The sequence below is a fragment of the Montipora capricornis genome, chromosome 3 (genome assembly GCF_036669925.1).
Source record: "Montipora capricornis isolate CH-2021 chromosome 3, ASM3666992v2, whole genome shotgun sequence".
Classification (NCBI taxonomy): Eukaryota; Metazoa; Cnidaria; class Anthozoa; order Scleractinia; family Acroporidae; genus Montipora; species Montipora capricornis.
The window spans coordinates 3946662-3966922 of record NC_090885.1 but is presented as its reverse complement, the minus strand read 5'-3'; the positions used below and the strand labels follow the sequence as shown (position 1 = coordinate 3966922).

The 20261-nt window shown below is 38.0% G+C and overlaps 1 protein-coding gene across 2 annotated transcripts in view; it reads left to right on the top strand.

Moving 5' to 3' along the window:
• The window catches only part of LOC138041950 (endoplasmic reticulum aminopeptidase 1-like), a 37099-nt gene extending 17795 nt beyond the window's left edge, over positions 1-19304 (top strand). Inside the window, exons 5-18 of one of the 2 annotated variants that reach the window (XM_068887646.1) lie at positions 3971-4125; positions 4608-4856; positions 6315-6461; positions 7178-7332; positions 10578-10663; positions 11117-11247; positions 11984-12039; positions 12312-12477; positions 13062-13141; positions 13741-13866; positions 14427-14594; positions 14986-15126; positions 15995-16076; positions 16831-17599. In XM_068887646.1, the coding sequence (XP_068743747.1) occupies positions 3971-4125; positions 4608-4856; positions 6315-6461; positions 7178-7332; positions 10578-10663; positions 11117-11247; positions 11984-12039; positions 12312-12477; positions 13062-13141; positions 13741-13866; positions 14427-14594; positions 14986-15126; positions 15995-16076; positions 16831-17049 (1961 nt within the window). In that variant the 3' untranslated portion in view covers positions 17050-17599. Of the gene's footprint in view, positions 1-3970; positions 4126-4607; positions 4857-6314; positions 6462-7177; positions 7333-10577; positions 10664-11116; positions 11248-11983; positions 12040-12311; positions 12478-13061; positions 13142-13740; positions 13867-14426; positions 14595-14985; positions 15127-15994; positions 16077-16830 lie in introns of both variants that reach the window. The other variant, XM_068887645.1, reaches the window with a different exon arrangement.
• The last annotated feature ends 957 nt before the right edge of the window (positions 19305-20261 follow it).

The window sequence follows — 20261 nt, the reverse complement described above, 5'->3', positions numbered from 1 at the left end:
TTACTCTCCTTGCTTACTACCAATGGACTTTGCCTCTTACCTTGAACTTTCACAACATTCCATGCCGCTCCAAGGATTCGAACCCTCGCACCATAGGACATCCGAGATTACTTCTCCTTTGTATTAACCGCTAAGCCATCGAATCAGCAACTGAAGTTGTTAAGCTATTTCCAAGCCTTCACGACAACCACCATTTCGCACATGGGTAAATGATATAAAATGAGACTTAAAAAAATTAATAGTCAAATATTGCACGAAGTTTATTTATGTCGCTATGCAAATACCCAAGGAACAAGGCATCATTTCTATTCATGATAACAAAGCGATTTTCACCCCAAACACAGTGTTCCCACAGTGATAAAAGATGGTGGCACGGACAAATAGAACAACAAAAGATGACCTTTGCAGTTTAATCAAAGAAAAGAAACCGCTCGTAAAAAAACACATAGCCATTCACAGAACAATTGGCAAAATGCAGTATGAAGTGGTTTTTGGAATCTCTTGGAGAAAAGAAATTAAAAAGCCACAAATGAGTGGACAAGTCACAGCTACATCATCATCATTAGAGGAGAGCGGTGTCTGACACTTGCCAACTGCAGACTAACCCTGAATCACAGTTATTGAAAGCTAACAAATGGCTCCTTAATACTCCTTAAATACTGTTTATCAGCACTGTTTGAAATGGGTGTTTAGCTTAAATACTGCTTATCAGCGCTATTTGCAGTCAGCCAGCAGTCTGCCTTTTGCATTTATCATACACCAGAAAGGGACGAAGAAAAAGAAGAAGTTCGAACTTCAGGATTATGTGGCACTGAAAATTAATAAAATGGAAAAGGTTCAAATGCCCCTTCATCCAAATGTGCTGCTTGCTCAAATTGAAGAACTTGAAGGGGACTGTGCCAAAATAATCACAAAATTTGGATTTATCACAGTGACTACAAGAAGACTCAGTAAAATTGAAAAAAAGAAACAAATATTTTATTTCATAATTCAAAAGAAATAACACCTACAAGAGCCTACAAAATGGCTTCTAATCAATAGATTATGAAACCCTTTTTCCTGACTTTTCAAAGTTTTGTTTTTACTTGCCTTTGATTATTACGAATTCAAAGTAAGCAAAAGATAGAGGAAATAACTAAGCAAATTAAAAATCAACAATACATCATGTATGTTTCAGTTCTTTTATTCCGTGGACGATAATTCAATATTGTTGCCCTCTGCCATCCTAAGGAGATTCATCAATGAACAAATTATGTCCTAAAAAGCTCTGAGAAAGAAAAGTAGAATCGTGTATCATGCACTGTATGCCTAACCCCAATCTTAATGCTAACCATTTAAAATCAGTGCCTAGACTTAACAACCATTGGGGTTTTATAAAATACTCATGAAAATCTAAGCTGTACTACATGTAAGTTCATCCCCTTTCCTCTAGGACCAATTTACTAACCAATATAATATTATTATTACACATACTCACTAATAATTGATGGGTTTTTGTTGGTGTTTCCTACTATCAATTTCAACCTAGTTTAAAGTAAAATGACCTAGTTTGGTTGCAATTAACCTAAGGAACAAAATGACCTGCAACATATACATGTAAAAAAAATATGTACATGTATATCTAGTGTCTTTAAGAAATTTCCAGCACTGGTCTTTGTTTGCTATCAATGGCTCTGTTGTGGTTTCTGTTATGTAATTGTCCACTTAACTTATTATTTTGTCTTATCTATAAACAGCCACTGCTGGTCATTGTTTTTTTGCATGTTTTGACTTGTTTACATCTGACGCGTCTGCACAATGCCACAACAGTTATGATTTTGTTTGTTACCTCATTATTTTTGTAAACATCTTATCATCCATAAATCTTTAAAACTTTTATGTTGCATAAATTTTAAATCAAAATATTAATTAAACATTAATCTCCAACTCCTCATTTATCCAAATAAACTGTAATAATGAGCTACCGGTACAGTGTATGTCGTAAATACATGTACCTTCTATGATTTGCAAGCCAAACTTGATTTGCAGCAATCGAACAAGAAACAATTTACTAAATAATAATTACACATTAACATAATTTTAACTGCAGTTGATTTTTCTTTTCTTTTTTCTCGGTTGAATCATGATAATTGCTTTTTGTTTGCTCTTACCTAAACAGGGCTTAAGATTTCTGCTGGCTTGATAAGTTTAATTTTACTCATGCCTTGAATAAAAAAGGGTAGAACAGTGTAATTGCTATAGACTGAGGATATCAAACATTTTCTAAGCATACTGTACGATCAATCCTTAGATAATGAAACAACAGAAGCAGCTCGTGTAAAGAAGCCTGAAAAAAAAGTGAGGTCCAAGCCTGGTTTTTTCAGGCTTCTTTTCAACTGCTTAAATTGTTTCATCAACATTAATGATTGTTTGCTTAGAAAAAAAATGATTTGTTTACTTGTTCACTGCATGGCCTTTATTCATATTGAGCTTCATTCACTTGCTACACATAATTTATTGGTATAAAACAGGAATCATTGATTAAATTAGTATGCTTTCCTTCATCTACTCAGAATATCATTTTAAGCCCTGTTTATGTGAAGTAAAACATTTTTTTCAAATTTTTCAGAATTGAAGCTAGCACTAAAAAGAAAGAACAACCTAATTAAAGGAAAGTTTTAAAACGGTGGTGATCAAGCCCTACTAATGATTAGTGTTCTTGGGATTGGAACATTTAATTTACATTATTTCCTTTTGTATTAACACTTTCACTCCAGTGGGGTTAGTACAAGTAAAATCATATGGTGTTAGACAGAGTAAAATCTATAATTAATGCCTGTTCCTTTTTGTGTCCCAGGCTCTCTGACTGATGTTTGATCCATTCCAGCATGTTCTCTACCTTGAATTGATGATTATCGTTAATTGTTAATTTGCTTTCAATTTACTATTATCGTTATTACAGAACACTGAAAGCTTGATATGGATTATGGGAAATGAACATATTTCTTTTAAAAGCAGAACCCTAATGTCTGGACTCGCAGGACTCGAACCTGGGAACGTGTAATTAATAACCCCTTCACTTAACCACTAGACTACCACATCATTAACTGCGAGGATGTCATTTTTTATTAATGTCATGTAATTTTTTCTTCCAAAAGTGCCGCTGTAAACGTGTATTAACAGCCACTAAGACGCAAGCTTACACAGTGAAAAATGTCGGTCACCAAACTTCAAGAGAAAGCTAACCATTTTAAAATCAAGCTTTAGACTTAACCATTATTCATCAATGATTTTATGTATATACTAATTAGTTTTGGTAAATGATCGGCACATTTTTAGTCAGTTGATCTTTAGTGATTAAGTGGATAAAAACAGTTCCTTCGAAGTGGGTGCTCCGGGTTCAAATCCTGTCCAGGGGCTGCTTTTACTTTTTTCTTTTTATTTGCTACCACAAGTCCTGGGACACAGTGTTCTGAAATGACGATAATTATTATAGTAAATTGAAAGCAAATTAACAATTAGCGATAATCATCAAATTATTCAAGGTAGAGAGCATGTTGTCCATTCAGTTAATTAAGTTACTTTTGGGATGTAGGAAGTTTAAACAAAGGAAACAATTGGCTGTTAGGCATAATTTTATGTCCAATCTTTACCAGCTGTTATGCATATCTTTGAAATTAACGCTTCACTAAAATTTTGGGTGACATGTTAGCTCTGGTGAATGACATAAAGAGATTTATTTAGTGATGACGGAAATCTACATAACTGTAATTTTTTAACTTTCATTGTAAAAATATCCCAATGTAATGCTAAAGGAAATCTGAACATAATTATTTAAATGGTTAACGTTAATGTTGTGGAAATTCATCTATTCAGTTAATTGTTTTTGCAAATTGTTGTTTAAAAGTTGAACTTTATGTTAATGTCCAGTTTAGGTTACATTCAACCCAAATTTAAACCTGTTATCTTACTGTTATGGTATTGTGTGCAGACCTTATAGCAATTCCAGACTTTGCCACTGGCGCAATGGAAAACTGGGGGTTAATAACGTTCCGTTTGACGTCAATACTCTTTGATGCTAACAAGTCATCACCCAGCAACAAACAGTGGGTTGCAGTGGTTGTAGCCCATGAACTTGCTCATCAGGTTTACTATTCAGTTTTAATGAATTACTTAATATCAATATTCAATGCAAAACTATTAAACAAGATTATCTGAATTTCTTTTCAAATCACTATATCCGCCTTAGAATTTCCTGCTTGAAAGATTGTTTCTGAAAATCCTTTGGGAAAAAGAAGTGCAATGATTAAAAAAAAAAGCTTATACTATGTTTGCAAGGCAATCCAGGAATAAATGGAAAGAAATTATTAAGGGAAAGAAAATTTAAAGCCCAATGGGAAATGAAAACGGGAATAAAAGACAATTAAAGACAATTAAAATTTTGATGATCTCTTCCAAACCTTTTTAAATGTTAATTTGCAGACTTGCTGTCTACAATATCATTTTCGAATAAATGGTAGATTAAAATTATAGTTTCTTCTATGGAAAGTGTTGGGTATAAGATATTATTGTGCTACTTCATTAAAAAACGAACCAACTTGTCTCTGTTTGCGACCTCAATTTTACAGTGGTTTGGTAACTTGGTGACCATGAAATGGTGGAATGATCTTTGGCTCAATGAAGGATTTGCCAGTTTCATGGAAAGTATTGGTGTGAATTCTACAAATCCAGAATGGAAAATGATGGATCAATTTTATCTTGACAAGTTTCAAAAGTCAATGGCTCTTGATCAACTCAGTAACTCTCATCCAATCATGGCAGAAGTGAAGGATCCAGAACAAATCAATTCTTTGTTTGATTCAATCTCTTATGATAAGGTAGGCCTGACTCCACATACTTATTAACAGTTTTTTTTTAGGGGGGGGGGGGGGCGGGACAATCTGTGAGCCATGCAAATTTTGCATTTAATCTGTGAGCCATGCGAATTTCGCATTAAAGCGAATTTCGCATTTAAGCGCATTTCAAATAGCGCTGATAGCGCTGATAAACAGTTATTTAAGTCTAAGCACCCATTTTAAAACGGTTAGCTTTCAGTAACTGTGTGACTCGCATGTTGACTCGCATGGCTCGCCATGTTGGCTCACATGACTCGCAGCCATGGCTTGCATGTCTTGCAGTCATGGTTCACATGGCTTGCATGCCTTGCTGGCTCGCACATTGTCCTAACTCTATGAGCACACGGTGGATGCAAAGATAGTGGATGAGGCCTACATAGTCAGTACTGACTAAAAGTATTGACCCCTTTACCTCAACATTGCCACATCACCCTGTTGTGACTCTCCCTCGGTATTCCTGTGGTAGGCTGATTTTCTGACGAGGGAAATATATGGCTGGGCTCTAAAGTTTCCACAGGAAATCAACTGAGGTAAACCCTTGGTAATTAAAACTCTGTGGTTGAGTTGGAAAGGGTTTCCGTTGGTTTTGTGTTTCGATAAGCCTGATTATAATGTTGAATGGGTTGGCAATAATCATCCACAACAAGTTGCAAATAAAATAGTAAATATTGTAAGTTTTGTTATTATAATTAATGGTTGGAAAATATTTGCAAATCAAACTACTTTAAAAAGGTTCACAGGTAATAATACATGTAAGTTCTTGATAACTAAAATGGTATTACATTTTCTATTGTTGTGTGACTTCTCAAAGATCAGCAAGTTACATTACATTGTATATTGTCAACACTGTGAAAAGACTGACCAATTACTTGTAAGTAATCAACATATGGCTAAACTACATAGTTTAGCCATTAATACCTCCATTCTGATTGGCTAAGAGAAAAACAGTTTTCAGATATCACAATGCAGAAGAAAAGTATTTCAATGCAGAAAAGAGGCAATTCATTGCCAAAATAGGTACGTAGCAAACCAAGCAATCTGGACAAAATCATCCTTTGCAATTTTTTCAAAGATTTTAAATGTTGTTTGTCAGTGTTAAAAATAATTATATCAATCATGTAATCACCTGTACATAATAGAGGCCAATGTAGTCTCAGTTCAATGGTTTTATATCGAGTCCAAGTAGAGAATACTGAATTAGTCTGTTGAATGTTATCTAAAAAATGCCCTTGCTAGTATTTTCCACCTTTTGTTTGTTTTTTAGTTCTGTGACATTGATTATTTTTATATTATAATCAGCCCTGGAGGTACTGTACATGTAATTGCTTAATGTACTGTTATGCATCCAAACTTTGCATAATATCTTACATCATAAGAAAAAAAAGAAACGTTTCTACATGACATTGTATTGTTGGTAAGATGGAGTGCTCTATTTTAAAGGGTGCATCCATAATCAGGATGTTAGAGGATGTTCTTGGCACAGATGTTTTCTTCAAAGGATTGCAGCAGTACCTCAAGCAATACAGCTTTAGCAATGCTGAAACAAACGATCTGTGGGATTCCCTAACACAAGCTGCAGGAAAGCAGGTATAATATATATGACCAAACTTTGTATGGATGCTGGGATGCTCAGCTTTCTTGGTGACTGCACTGTAAAAGGGAGAAGTGGTCCTCGCGCTCATCTGGAAATGTCCTGGCTGTTCTCCCTTTCATCTTTGGCCTGTACTTCAGACATATTATAAATTTATTTTATGACTGCACTTTATAAATTTGGTACCATGATTGTTTATTTCACATTACTACTGTATTATACATGTATAAAATGTTTCGATAACATTTCTTGGCTTCTTGTCAAACTCTCTTTGTCATGTTGTGAGTTGGATGCAGAGGAGGAGAAGGCAATGTGGCCCAGTGGTTAGGGAGCTTTCCGGGGATCTGGGGTTCAAGACACCTTCTGACCACTGATTGAATTAGATCCTGGTAGTCCCTGGTTCAACTTCTCAGCGGCACTTGTAATAAGCCAATTGGTTTTCCTTCGGCCAGTTGGGATTCTTAACAGTTGTTGTTGAATGTTCTGTTCTGTCGTGATTGTGTTTCATTTGCCTTGAAAAGCCCTTATGGGGAGTGGTCAATTAAGTATGTACTGTGTTGCATTGTGTGATAGATTTAAATTTTATGGAGATTAGGTTGAGAATAGTTTCATTGTTAACAGCTTTCTTTTGTCACTTAAATTAGCTCAGTAAAGTAAGAACTTTTCAGGGTCTGGAAAGGGCATTATGTAACTTCCTCTTTTTTGATACCAGGGAATTAACGTGAAACAAATGATGACCACATGGACCAATCAGATGGGTTTTCCTGTTGTCACAGTAAAAAGAGATTTTGTGAACCCCAGCCTCGTTCACGTGGAACAACATCATTTTCTTATTCATCCTGACAGCCAATCTAAATCACATGATACGTAAGTCATCAACCCTTTTTTTAAATATAATTTTATATGAATACAAAGGAGAAGTTCCTGTATAAACAAAATGATGAGGGTTAATCCAAAAGGCTATGGAGTCACTAAATCTTGGGGCTGATTAGGTCTCAAGTAGTCATTTATGACTGATAAGTACTCTGAAAGTCATTCAAATTATCGAGTTGTTGCAAAATGTTTGTAAAGATAATAGAGAGTTTAAGAATCCACGACGGCTACGGCAACGAAACGTCACTTCAAAATATAAGTAACCTTCAAGGCCTTACATGGATTGGCTGGTAGTTCTATCAAGGATTCTCTTGAAGTTTACAAACCCTCGAGAACCCTGCGATCATCTAATTTGTTGCTGAGCTGTTGGTCTGACAGGGTCATAGATTAAGCGCACCAGTGGCTCAGTTGGTCATGCGGGAGGTCATGAGTTCAACTCCGGCCGCACCAACACTCAGGGTCTTTCAATAACTGAGGAGAAAGTGCTGCCTTTGTAACAATGACATCTGCAAATGGTTGGACTCTCTAGTCTTCTCGGATAAGGGCGATAAATCGTAGGCCCCGTCTCACAGCCCTTCAATGTTCACGATCCTCCCCGGGGGGGGGGGGGGGGGTACTCCCTTATATATAGGTATGTGCGGCCCCAGAGGGTAGGGTTTTTTCAGCCGTTTTGGTCATAAATAATGCACCAGGGTCAGGTCATAAATTGGGTATCAAATTTTTGGTCAGGTCATAAATAGGGTAGGGAAAAATCGCAGATTTTGGTCATAAATAGGGCAAGCGTTTTGGGAAGCGGGCCGCACACCCCTACCCAATTTTTTCCTTTGTAAATAGTTTCAACTGTTATGTGACTTGCCTTTTGCGTTCATGGGCCCCGTTGGAGGATTCCGTTATTTTTGTTTTAGGTGGGCTGTTCATGCTCCCTCAGCAGGGGATATGTAAATTACAGTATTGTTAGTGAGTGCGTGCGTGCGTGCGTGCGTGCGATATTTAACAGTTTTAACAATTGATGTCCATTTTACGGTTATTCTGTTTGCATTCTAATTGTTGCCTTATCCTTTCTTAATTTTCCTTATGAAAAGAGAAATTTTAGAGAATTTACGGCAAGATTTCGACAACCGAATGATAATTTGATTGGCAAACCTGTTGGGGAAGTCAGTAGAATTTGAGCGGAAAAACAGCCTTTGGAGTCAAAATGCCCATGAAACCTCTCCAATGAGGTTTCATGTTGATATTCCAGTAAGATGTCTGATATTTTCGAATTTCGAAACATTTTGTAGAAATCTCATCACTTGTCATCAAAAGCAACTTGCTCTCTGACACTTGCCGACGCGATGTGTATACTTTTGTCACGTCGAGATCTCTTATGGCAAAAAAATCATAATCAATTGACCATATGTTTTGTTTTGCTGAAATTGAAAATATAAATTTCTCAGATGTCTGATATTTTCGAATTTCGACGGGAAAATCGGGAGGTAAGGCATCGTGCAAATGAAGATACCTGATGCTAAACCGGAAAAGGAAAACGAAGCGAGGGAAGTATTCGGTGACACGGCGATAAACATATCGACTCAAGGCCAAAAACATCTGGGCGCCGTGCTAGGCTCTAGAACTCACCTGGAGGAGTACGTGAAAGGGAAGGTAGAGGACTGGGTCAAGCAAGTGGTGAAGCTTGCAGAATTCGCTGCAGTTAATCCACAAGCCTCATATGCAGCTTTCACTTTTGGATTGAAGCACCGCTGGACATATTATCTCAGAACACTGCCCGACATCGAAGAACTGTAGGAGCCGCTAAAGCGCGCAATAGGTGATACCCCTGTACCCGCCATGACAGGGCACACTTGCACACCCGCTGAGCGCGAACTGCTAGCACTTCCGGTGAGGCTAGGGGGACTGGGTCTCGCAAACCCATGCCGAAATGCGACCAAGGAGTATGAAGTGTCAATCAGGGTAACAGAACCTCTGGTAAAGCAGATAGAGGCTCAGGCACACGAGCTCCCGGAAAACGATGAAATTCGGAAACTGCAGCAGTGCAACCGAAGGGAGAATGATAATCGTCTTAGAGAAAGGCTAGAGGAAGTAAAGAGCGCAATCTCTGATAACACCAAGAGAGCGGCTGGCCTTGCTACAGAAAAAGGAGCGTCTAGCTGGCTAACAGTTATCCCGTTAAAGGGTATGAACTTTACTTTAAACAAGAGAGATTTCAGGGATGCCGTTCATCTCCGCTATGATTGGTACATAGCGGACACGCCCTCCACTGGCATTTGTGGAAAGACATTTACGGTGGATCATACCGTGGTGCGTAGACGAGGAGGATTCATCATCCACAGGCGTAACGAGCTGCGTGATCTTGAGGCTGACATGCTAAACATTGTTTGCCACGATGTACAAGTGGAACCCGTTCACCAGGAGATAACGGGAGAAGTGATGACGAGGGGTACGAATGAAGCACCGGATGCCCGATTGGATGTTCATGCTCGTGGCTTTTGGGATAGGCAAGGCTCTGCCTTTTTCGACGTGAGGGTTTGTCACCCAAACGCAGAGTCTTACAAAGATCTCACCATTCGGCAGATTTATCGCGCACATGAATATGACAAGAAGAGGTTGTACGCGAACAGAGTTTTGGAAGTTGAGCAAGGGACTTTCACACCTTTAGTCTTTACTATTACCGGAGGCATGGCGGACGAATGCAAACGCTATACAGTAGATTAGCAAAACTCATATCTATTAAGAAAGGAGAGGAGTACAGCACAACAATTTCATGGATACGTTCGAAAGTGTCCTTCGCTCTACTAAGGTCCGCCTTACTTTGCCTAAGAGGTCCACGCACCCCTAGGCATGTCCCTTTGAACAATGTGACTTTGAGATTGAAAAAGAACAAGCGGGATTTGGAGAGTAGAGTTTGTTTTAAAGAACATTTTAAGATATTTTTTGTTAATATATATTGTTTTCATAATATAATATTTCTTATAAGATTATTAGTTATAAGTGTTTTTAGATTAGCAATTTTTATCATTTCGTAAATGAGAGTATGAAGGAAAACAAATTATGATGGGATAAATTTTAGTGCATTTGTAAATATTTTAGACTTTATTACCAAGCAATAGTCTTTATTATTAAAATAATAATAATAATAATAATAATAATATTATTATTATTATTATTGTTAAATTTAGTAGGTTTAAAAGAACTTTAACTCGTTAAGTTTGGTCATTTTGTTCTTTTTTTTTTTTTGATAGATCTTCCTGGATAATCCCTCTGACATATGTCACACAGGACCATAACGGTAGACACACAGTAATAATGGAGGTGCAAAAAGGACAATGTAAGGGTTAATTTGATTGTTTGTGCTATGCTAAAGCTAGTTTACGGATTTCTATGACACTGAAAAGTAAATGGTTTGTGATAAACTAAAACTGACCAGTGTGGCGATTAGCATCCACTTTATTTCATGTAACGAAAAGTTAAAAAAGGATTGAGTTTTAAAAGAGTTCTAGGGGCCTTCTATAACGGCGCAAATTAAAGGCAGAGAAGCAACGACAATTTCTGGAAACAGAAACAAGCATCATAGAAGGGTATAGAAAGGGGGACATATTTTGTATTGATCTGCCGGATGGAGACGACGTCACAGTGTAAACCAAATACAGTCTTTCACTGAGATTGGTGGTGATCAAAAGGAAGACAAACCCTACGTACTCCTTCAGGGAAGAAAAAAAACGTTTGTTAGCAATTGTAGGAAAGTAAAACTCGTTTGTTTATTTTCTGATTGTTGTCTTAGTTGAATTACCGTACGGCACTAGTCACGCTTCTTGGATCAAGATGAACTCTGGACAGACTGGTTACTATCGTATCAATTATGATGCTCTTAACTGGTGCAAATTAGGACATCAACTTGATACGCATCATGAGGTAATTAAAAATGTGTTTGGTTGATTAACTTTTAATCACGTTGATTGCTAATTAGACGAAAAACCTATGTTTGAAAGCGAGGTTAGTTGCAGTCTTCCCTGTGAAACTCAGTTTCAGCAATTTAAGAGATATCTTCAGTTCGCACTTGAACGCGCTTTGAAACCAAAGCTTTTATTTTCCCTCGAAATTTATGTGTAATTAGAGAATTATAACCAATTATGGACTACTATAGAACAAGTATTTAGTAGATAATAAGTAACATGTACACTCGGGGGGCTGGGTACGGCTACGCGTACGCAAGCGACTTTGTAGCGAGAGGGAAGCCCAGAAAAATTCCTTGGTCTTGCTTCTTATTCTTGATCTAGAAAGTTGTGTGACATGTTTATGCCGAACATTGGAGATCCATATGGTTGTTTATTCAGTCATAGAGACTGGATAAACTTTATCAGCTGTGAGTTTGAAACAAAGCACCCCATTCAAGAATTACCAGAGAGTTTATGCGAGGACACTTAAGAATTTAACCTTTAAAGGGGTCTTGCCAATACACTTGATAATATTCTCCAGTAGGTACGTAAAAACAATCATGGCTGTCATTTGTTAAAATGTGAAGGGCATATTCTAGAAACAAATTATTATCTTATCTTTACAGACTTTTTCAGGATCATGGTTGAATTGAAACACAGTTTTAAATTCATTGACCACGTTAATGTTACGGCTTGTTCTTGAATTTGTTTAGGCCTTATCTGCAGCAGATCGTGCAGGACTCATAGACGATGCACTAAATCTTGCTCGGTGAGTGTTTAGAACCCTTTTTACTGACCCGATTCTACACATAGCCTGAGGCACGTATAATGGGAATTCATCCTATAATAATATGATCCAACTGAAGAGATTAAGGCGTAAAGGTCCTGTTCCGACAGCCCATGAATTGAGGAGAGCTATTGTTAGTTTCTAGGAATGGAACAATTTCGGTACAAGTTGCAAATTTTATACATAGTAGGCAAATTTATGCCGACAGAAATTATTGCAACTTTCAAAAATTTATTTTAATTCGTATGTTTCAGGGCTGGCTGGTTGCATGATGATCAAGCTATGGATATTACTCCATATCTGAAAAATGAAAAGGAATATGTTCCGTGGATGTCAGCGCTTAGTAGTTTTGCATATTTTGCAACTCAATTCTCTACCCTTGATTCCGTGAAAAAAACTGATTCTTACACTTCGTACAAGGTAAGGTGTTTAGCCTTGAATAAGGCATTTGCATGATGACGCCATTTGAGTACAAGTGCCAGAATCCTTTAAGTTTTGCTTGTCTCTTGCTAAATAGAGCTATTGTTATTTTTACCCCGCTGGGAATACAACATTTAAATAAGAAAAGAAAAACAAACTGAATTCTGGTAGTTGTTGTCAAATGACGCTCTCGTGAAAGTTGCCTATTCGGATGAGTTTTAGTGATAATACACGGGAAGCCCAGACTTTGTTTGGTTAAAAAAAAAAAAGCAAAGCAGCTGTGAAAACGAGATTTACACAAATTAGCTAGAGGTGAGCTTTGTAAGTTCTGAATTTGGAAAAGATATTACGCCTATCTCTGGTTGATCTGGGCGGTCTACTTGATAGTTTTCTCACTTGTTACCTTTGCCAGTAATGTCCATTAAAGACTTCTTTAGCTGATGATACTATTACGTGAGATGAAGATCCCTCCTTTCCGGTTACATTCCATGGAGATTTTAGTGTTACGAACCTGGCCCTGTTTGGAGTGGCTTTTCCAGTGTCAAATCTAATTTTCATCTTTTTATGCTTGAATTCTGTTTCAGAAATACATTTATTACCTAATTAATACCCTTTCCGATGAATTGGGCTGGAAGGAAAATACGTCTGATGGACATTTGAGGCGGTAATTATTGTTAGTAATTTAATTAATTACAAGCAAACAAACAAGTAAATCAGCATCAATGAATGAAAACGTGAAGGTAATCTCAACGGGCTTTATATGTACATATATAATCCCAGGTGATGGGAGGAAGATCATTTTCACTTCAGTAATCAATTATGGTTACGGTTATGGTTAAGGATTTATATACGGCACATATCGGCAATCTCATGGTGGTTTACAATTCTTTTTCTCTACGGTGAGATCGGACGTCAGCTTGTAAAGGCGCCTCTGGCAGCCGCTATCAGGTCACATTTGATCTCACCCACCCAACCCACTCATGTATGTGAAAGGAGGACAACAACACCGGGGGTACCCCCTCTACTCTCAGGCTTCACGAACAGTGAAGCAAGTGAAGCCGAGGTGCCTTAACAATAATTTGCCATGATATCCTTCAAGCTGATTGTTTTTCATTTGCCTTGGCTTCTGTTTTGATCAGTTGTAGCTTCTGTAGTTATTACGTTCACCAAAGAGTTGTAAATGCTCAATTTTTAAGAGGATACATTAATCATCTCCCGAACTTATGGTTGAAAATTTTGATTGTCCAATCCATTTCTTGGCAGCTACCTTCGAGCGAGTGTGATGGTTTTAGCAGCTGAGTATGAAGACGTTGTTCCTGTTGATGAGCAACAAGGGTTCAAATCTCAAGCCTTGGCTTTATTTAATGCCTGGCTTAAACAAAATCAGTCGTAAGTATCATTCAACTGGTTTGTTCCATTAGTTTGGGGTCTCAGGGTGCAGGGATGGCGCAGTGGTGAGAGCACTCGCCTCCCACCAATGTGGCCCAGGTTTGATTCCCAGACTCGGCGTCATATGTGGGTTGAGTTTGTTGGTTCTCTACTCTGCACCGAGAGGTTTTCTCCGGGTACTCCGGTTTCCCCTTTCCTCAAAAACCAACAGTTGACTTGATTTGAGTTAATTGTTAATTTCAGTTTACAGTGTCCCCAATTAGTGCTCCAGCGCTAGAACGACTAGACACTTAAATAAAGTTCCCGTTTCCTTTCCTTTCCTTTCCTTTCCTTGAAATTTACAGTTAAAGAAGGGAGGTTCAGCTGTAAAAATTTCAAAAGCTAGAGTTGAAATTCTATAATTCATATATGACTGGTAATGATCTCATTGGTGCAACCTTAATTCAAGATGTATGAAGTGAGGGTTAAGGAATTTCCATCACCAACTAGCTTGTGTTGTTGTTAAACCTTCCCCGGTAAAATTTGTCTGCTGACTCGCATTGTTCATTCGTTAATTTTAGGATCGCTCCCAATTTACGCAACGCTATTTACTCCATTGGTATCAAGGATGCCGATGATCAAACTTGGAACGAAGTATTCCACAGATACCAAACTGAGTCAGTTCCTTCTGAGAAGAGGAAGTTGATGTATGCTCTCACCTGCAGCCGAAACCAAGATATTCTGAAAAGGTAAAGTGCGGATCGAAAGTCACAGTTGTCGCCTAATTCTCTCTGGGTGGTGTTGGTTGCTTGACACTTGTGCTTGCTAAAATAGAGATATGACCACCATCAAGGTATAACCGAGTGGGGCTGTCGTTCGCAAAAGCAGCATGCACACCTTTGGTTGGTTCACGAGTGTTCGTCCGGCGCGCCTTCTGTATTTGGGCGCAGACTTTCATTGTATTTGGAACTTAATCTTCTACTCTCTCTGCGTTTGCACTGCGTCTGTTTTATTGATGCAAGAACAGAGCTAATTGGATGTTAATGGCGTCCAGTATCTGTGACTGTTAGCTGCGTAAAGTCTGTTTATTTTAAAATGTAAGGTTTCACTTTTGTGTCTTCTTTTGAAACTGTCCTGTAGGCTGTTAACTTACTCTCTTCAAGATGACAAAGTTCGTTCCCAGGATTCAGTTTCCGTTATTGACTCGGTTGCTCTAAATCCCGAAGGTCGTGTTATGGCCTGGGAGTTTGTAAAGGAAAACTATAACGAATTATTTACAAGGTAAGCCTGTGACCAGTGTTTTGAATTTCTTGCGAGATATTTGTTTAGCTTTTGTTTACCAACTGAAAATCCCAGTGTGCCTTGTTCTCATTTGCGGGATTTACTTCCCCTATAGTTTTCATCGCACAAACATCTGCGCGGTGGCATTTCTTCCTCGGTGGAAAGTGAAGTCCTAGATTCGGAATCAAACGCTGTGATCCGAAACATTACTCGGAACATCTATTTCATCCGAAATAAGTGATCATATAGCCCGTACGGCCCCGCGCGCGTTTTCATTGCAAAACTATTTAGAGGACGCCATATGAGAGCCGTACGCATTGGCGCGAGAAGGACCGGGAAAAAAGTGTGGCCCTGGTAGGAACACGGTTCTACTCCGTGCCATGCGATTTTAGAGGATTTTGTCGCTTTTAAACTTACAAGTTATTTAAAGCCACAAAAGTAAAGGCAAACAACTTATTAGATAAAATTTCTGGGTAGCTTATATTTTTGTTTTTTTCCGAAGGTTTATTAGGATAAAGGTTCATTTAAATTCAAGTGTCTTGAACAGTTTTTGAACTAACTCGGGCGTTTCTTGACCTGTAGTTTCATTGGATATCAGTTTGAGAAGAGCCGTGTCTTCTTTTACAGCTCGCGGGTGAAATAATTAATATAGCAACCTCTACTTTTTAGTATCATTTGAGTTATGTTATGGCTCGCCAATGTCTACATGACGTCATTTTAGTTGTGAAGTTTATGGGAAATTGTCTTCCGTTTCCAAAAATGACTTTTTTGAAGTTCACAAAACGCGGCCTTATCCCCTTCATCCTTTCTCACTCTTTATTTTTTTTGGCTTGATATGATAATAGTTGTTTGTCTTTTAATTGTGTAGGTACGGCAAAGGTTCTTTTGATTTCAGCCGCTTGATCACATCCACTACAGCTCACTTCAACACAGAGGAAAAGCGAAACGACGTAAGCTTGCATCAACATATTTCAGCGTACTTTTGCGAGAGCTTAAAGGCAAATCTGATTTGCATCGTGACTGTTTTGTAATTATTAGAATTGGAATACTCCTTAACGATAACAACAACAACAACAAAACTTATTATTTTTATAGAATGTTACAATTAGTAGTCAAGGCGACTTGTTTTTGACTTTTTCCGTGTTTATATTTTATAGTTTAATTTGTGAGTGAAAATTGTCATGGCTTTCACGTTTGCGAGTCTTCGTCCAAACGCCTCGAAGAGATAAGAAATCGTTATCGATTTAAATGAAACTAAGAGAAAACTCCGTGCTCTCTATTTTATGCTATTAGCTTTTTTTCGCTTTCCCTAGTTCATCTATAGTAGTCGTGCTATGAGTTTTTCAAAGTTTTTTCAGTTTGATTTTTAAATGCATCCAGCCGCAATTTTTTTTCTTCAGAAAAAAATCTTTATCTTTACAGCAAACACATTTTGTGGTTTTCTTCTCCAATTTTTCTCCATTTTTAACGCATCGTTAAACTTGCATTCCGTTGACCAACCACTCAGTAAGAAAGGTGTCTAGGGTTACTACTGAGATAATGTCACAAACTTCTTTTCATCGTCAATCTTCTTTCAGTCTGAAACTTAATGCAAAGCAATTTGCGGTGTGACCATGCAAGCTTCCATTTGGGTGAAAAGTCAATCGATATCATTCCAAAGGTTAACTTAGTCGAGATACTAATTTTGGGATTCTCTTTTCGTAGGTTAAAACCTTTTTTGATAAAGTAGATCGCGGTTCAGGTGATCGGGCTGTGCAACAAAGTCTGGAGAGTATAAATGCCAATATCAAGTGGATTGCGCAACATCAGCCAAAGGTTTTGTCCTGGATTGAGCGATTTCTCAGCAACAAAGACGCTCATGTAAAGCGCCGGCCGTGTTATGACAATATGTCGAGTATGAGGGAAAAATATGGTCGACCTTGATAACCGTGACTAGAAAGTTCCAATCGAGCTATGCGTGTTTGGTTTCTTTCCTGCTGCATATCGTTTGCTTGGTTTCCAAATAATTTTCTTTGTTTTGCTTGTCGTCTTGATTACTTCTAACTTAAATGGGATATGTCACGCTATTTTAGGGTGTTTAGGGGAAATCTTTAGTTAATCACGAGTTTAAAACTCGAAAAAGTTAATGCGGAATTCCTTTACTGGTAAAATTATCGTAACACCATAAACAAGATGATTCTGAGCAAAAACGACCCTCACCCAGGCGATTTGCCTTGAACTTGAAAAACGTCGGGCCAACTTTTTCAGTCGTGTCCATTTGTGCCCATCTATGCTTCTCTTTCCTTTTGTTGTATTTCTTTTATGCTTTTCAGCAGATTTAAGTGCAGGTCATCGCGATGTTTCATTCTAATTTTTGGGCATTTTAGGTGTCATGTAAATACGTCATTTTGCGTGACATAGCCCCTTTAACTGTTGGTCAATAGGCCATTTTACAGTTCTTTGCTCAGCGACCAAGCCTATGAATGGCTGCGAGGCTGCCGGTGACCTTGCATTGATACAGCCCCCACTGCTTTTATCATGTAAATTGTGTTGTTGTAATTCTAATTAGTCCGTATTAACATTACAAAAGCATACAAAAGCTCGAATGTTTGTATCAAAACAGGGTCACCGGCAGCCTTGCTTCCATTTGTAGGCCAGGTAACTTAGGTACAAGTGTAAAATGGTCTATTTGGTCAAGCCGGCCTGGAAAATTTGTAGAAATCCTTAACAGCTTTTGCAGTAAGTGGTTTTGTTTGTTTTTCGTTTGGTTTCCCTATTTGATCGCGCAAATGCTGTAAATAAAATGGAAATCTCTATCTGATATTCAACACTCCATATAGAAACACTCTTTTCATACATCCTGTTCCAAAATGGCCGCCAAATTAACATTATTTCGCTTTTATTTAAGTACATAGGCCCTTGTTTCCTTAATTCTGGGGTAATTTTTCAAGAGAATCTTATCTTATCTTATCGCATGAAAAATGAAAAACATCATACGGCGGCCATTGTGGAATAAGGCGTTTTACTTGCTGTTGTCTGCTGAATTAAATGGTAACCATGCAAACGCCTCTTCCCTCTGTGCTATTTTAAATAGTTCTTTCATGAATAATCGTAATCTCTCGAACGAATGCTTTAGTTAAGAGTAAAGTCTTTACTCTGGTAGATTTACATTTTGGTCGGTTTTGGTTGTGATTCTTTAAAGTACTTTAGTCAACTTACACGGAATCAAGACATGAATTATCTAAGAAGATGGGCAACACTATTCAAGTTGTTTAAATTTATTGGATAATGGTTTGACAACAAACCTAAACATCTTTGAGGCTACAGAAAAATTCCAATTTTTACAGCATTGAGGGAGGAATTATCGGAGAAAAACTGATTCGTGGAAAAAAGCAGCTGGTGTTTGGATAGCTTTCTGTTTAATTGAAGAGTGAAACTTTGAAGATATTGTATTGTCTCAATTTCATAAACCGAGTTACTAAAAGATTGCACGCAACGAGAGAAAAATTAATGCAAAATGTCCAGTAATATATATTTTTTTTACGTTTTAGCAGAATGTTCATTCTGGTTTATTTTGTATAAATTAAAGTCTTTCTCTAGTTAGTAAGGGAATAATCAAATTTCGCTAGATGTTATTTGTATTTATTATATCTCTGAGGTAATCAGGCGTGCGGGAAAGGAAACTTGTTGAAGTGAAGTGGAAGGTTTAATTGCCACCAACGATTTATATGGGCCAAAATCCGAAAAAAAGGCCTTTTGAAATAGTTGCATGCAAGATCCAAACGGTTGTACAAGTTTATTTAACATATACAAAATGAAAAGCTCGCTAGAGAACGTTTGATTGAAATTTCAAATTTAGCGGGCCTTACTGTCCAACAATATTTGCGCGCGCACTATCAGAGAGAGAGAATAATAATTTTTAGGGAGTGGTTTTGAGGGCTGGGTTTCACCAGCGACGCAAGCGGCATAAACTCAGCAGTGTCTTGATCATTAGAACCTTCTGTTGGGACAAAACAGACACAATAACCATGCACATTTAAATACACCTGTGCATGCTGGTTGTGTCGCTAGTGGAAACCTAACTTTCACGGAATTCTCAGCGGCGCAGTTTATTTCCGTGAGAGGGGTTTGGGAGAGCACTTGAATATTCTATTAATTGACGTTTAACAGACTGGATATAAAATAAATGCACAACAGGATCCGTTGAGTCGTAGTTTGGATACAATAGAGCCGATCCTTTACCGATTAATAAAACTGGCGGTTTCGAGAGGTGCAAGGTGTCGGAAAATTCAGGCTAAACCATGTCATTCTATACGAAAAGATTGAGCAATAAAACAAAATGTTGTGTTATTTCCCCGAATCCTTGAATTGGTGGGAAATTTTGATCCCAAAATGCTGCCCTTAGGCCCTGTTTTTGTAGAGAAAAGTTCTCCTGGGTAAGAAGGTCACTCTCCCAGCCTAGTCAACTTAAGCGAGTGTTTAAATGAGAAACATTTGGTTTTATCAAAAGTGTTGATAAAGGTCGAATTACCATCGTGAACGATTGGAAAACTGACGTTTCAGAGTTGCTATTGCTCGAAACGTCAGCTTTCCAAATCGGTTAGGGTGGTAATTGGACCTTTATCAGCACGTCTAATAAAACCAAATTTCACTGTTTCACTCCCCCACCGACGCAGCACCACAGTTTCTTTAGAAACTAGAAATTCGTATAATGAAGAAACGAATTGACTCTTTCGCCCTAGTCAAAATCGTCAGGAGACTGGGAAGTCAGCGCTCGCGCATTCTCTCATCGTCTTGCCTTGACCGATTTCAGGCTAGGAGGGTGACCCTATCGTCGAGAAAGGGTAACTCATGGGCTCTTGGCTGGGCGGGTCACTCTTCTAGCCGAACCAACTATTTTTTGCCCTCATGTAAACGGCTCGCCGCGTTTTATAAGGAAATATAGGATATAGGCGGATAACGCAGATAGGCGGTTAACGACTCTGGGACAACAGTGAAACTTAGCCTGGGAAGTTTACCGGAAAAATGTATAATCGGAGTTTAATAAATAGATTAATTTGAAAGGAGTGAGTGAGTACCATCGAGTCCACACTCCCTAAACGTCAATGCTAAAAGTTAAGGCTTGCGGCCATTTTGAAAAAGCGCTTAGGTGATTA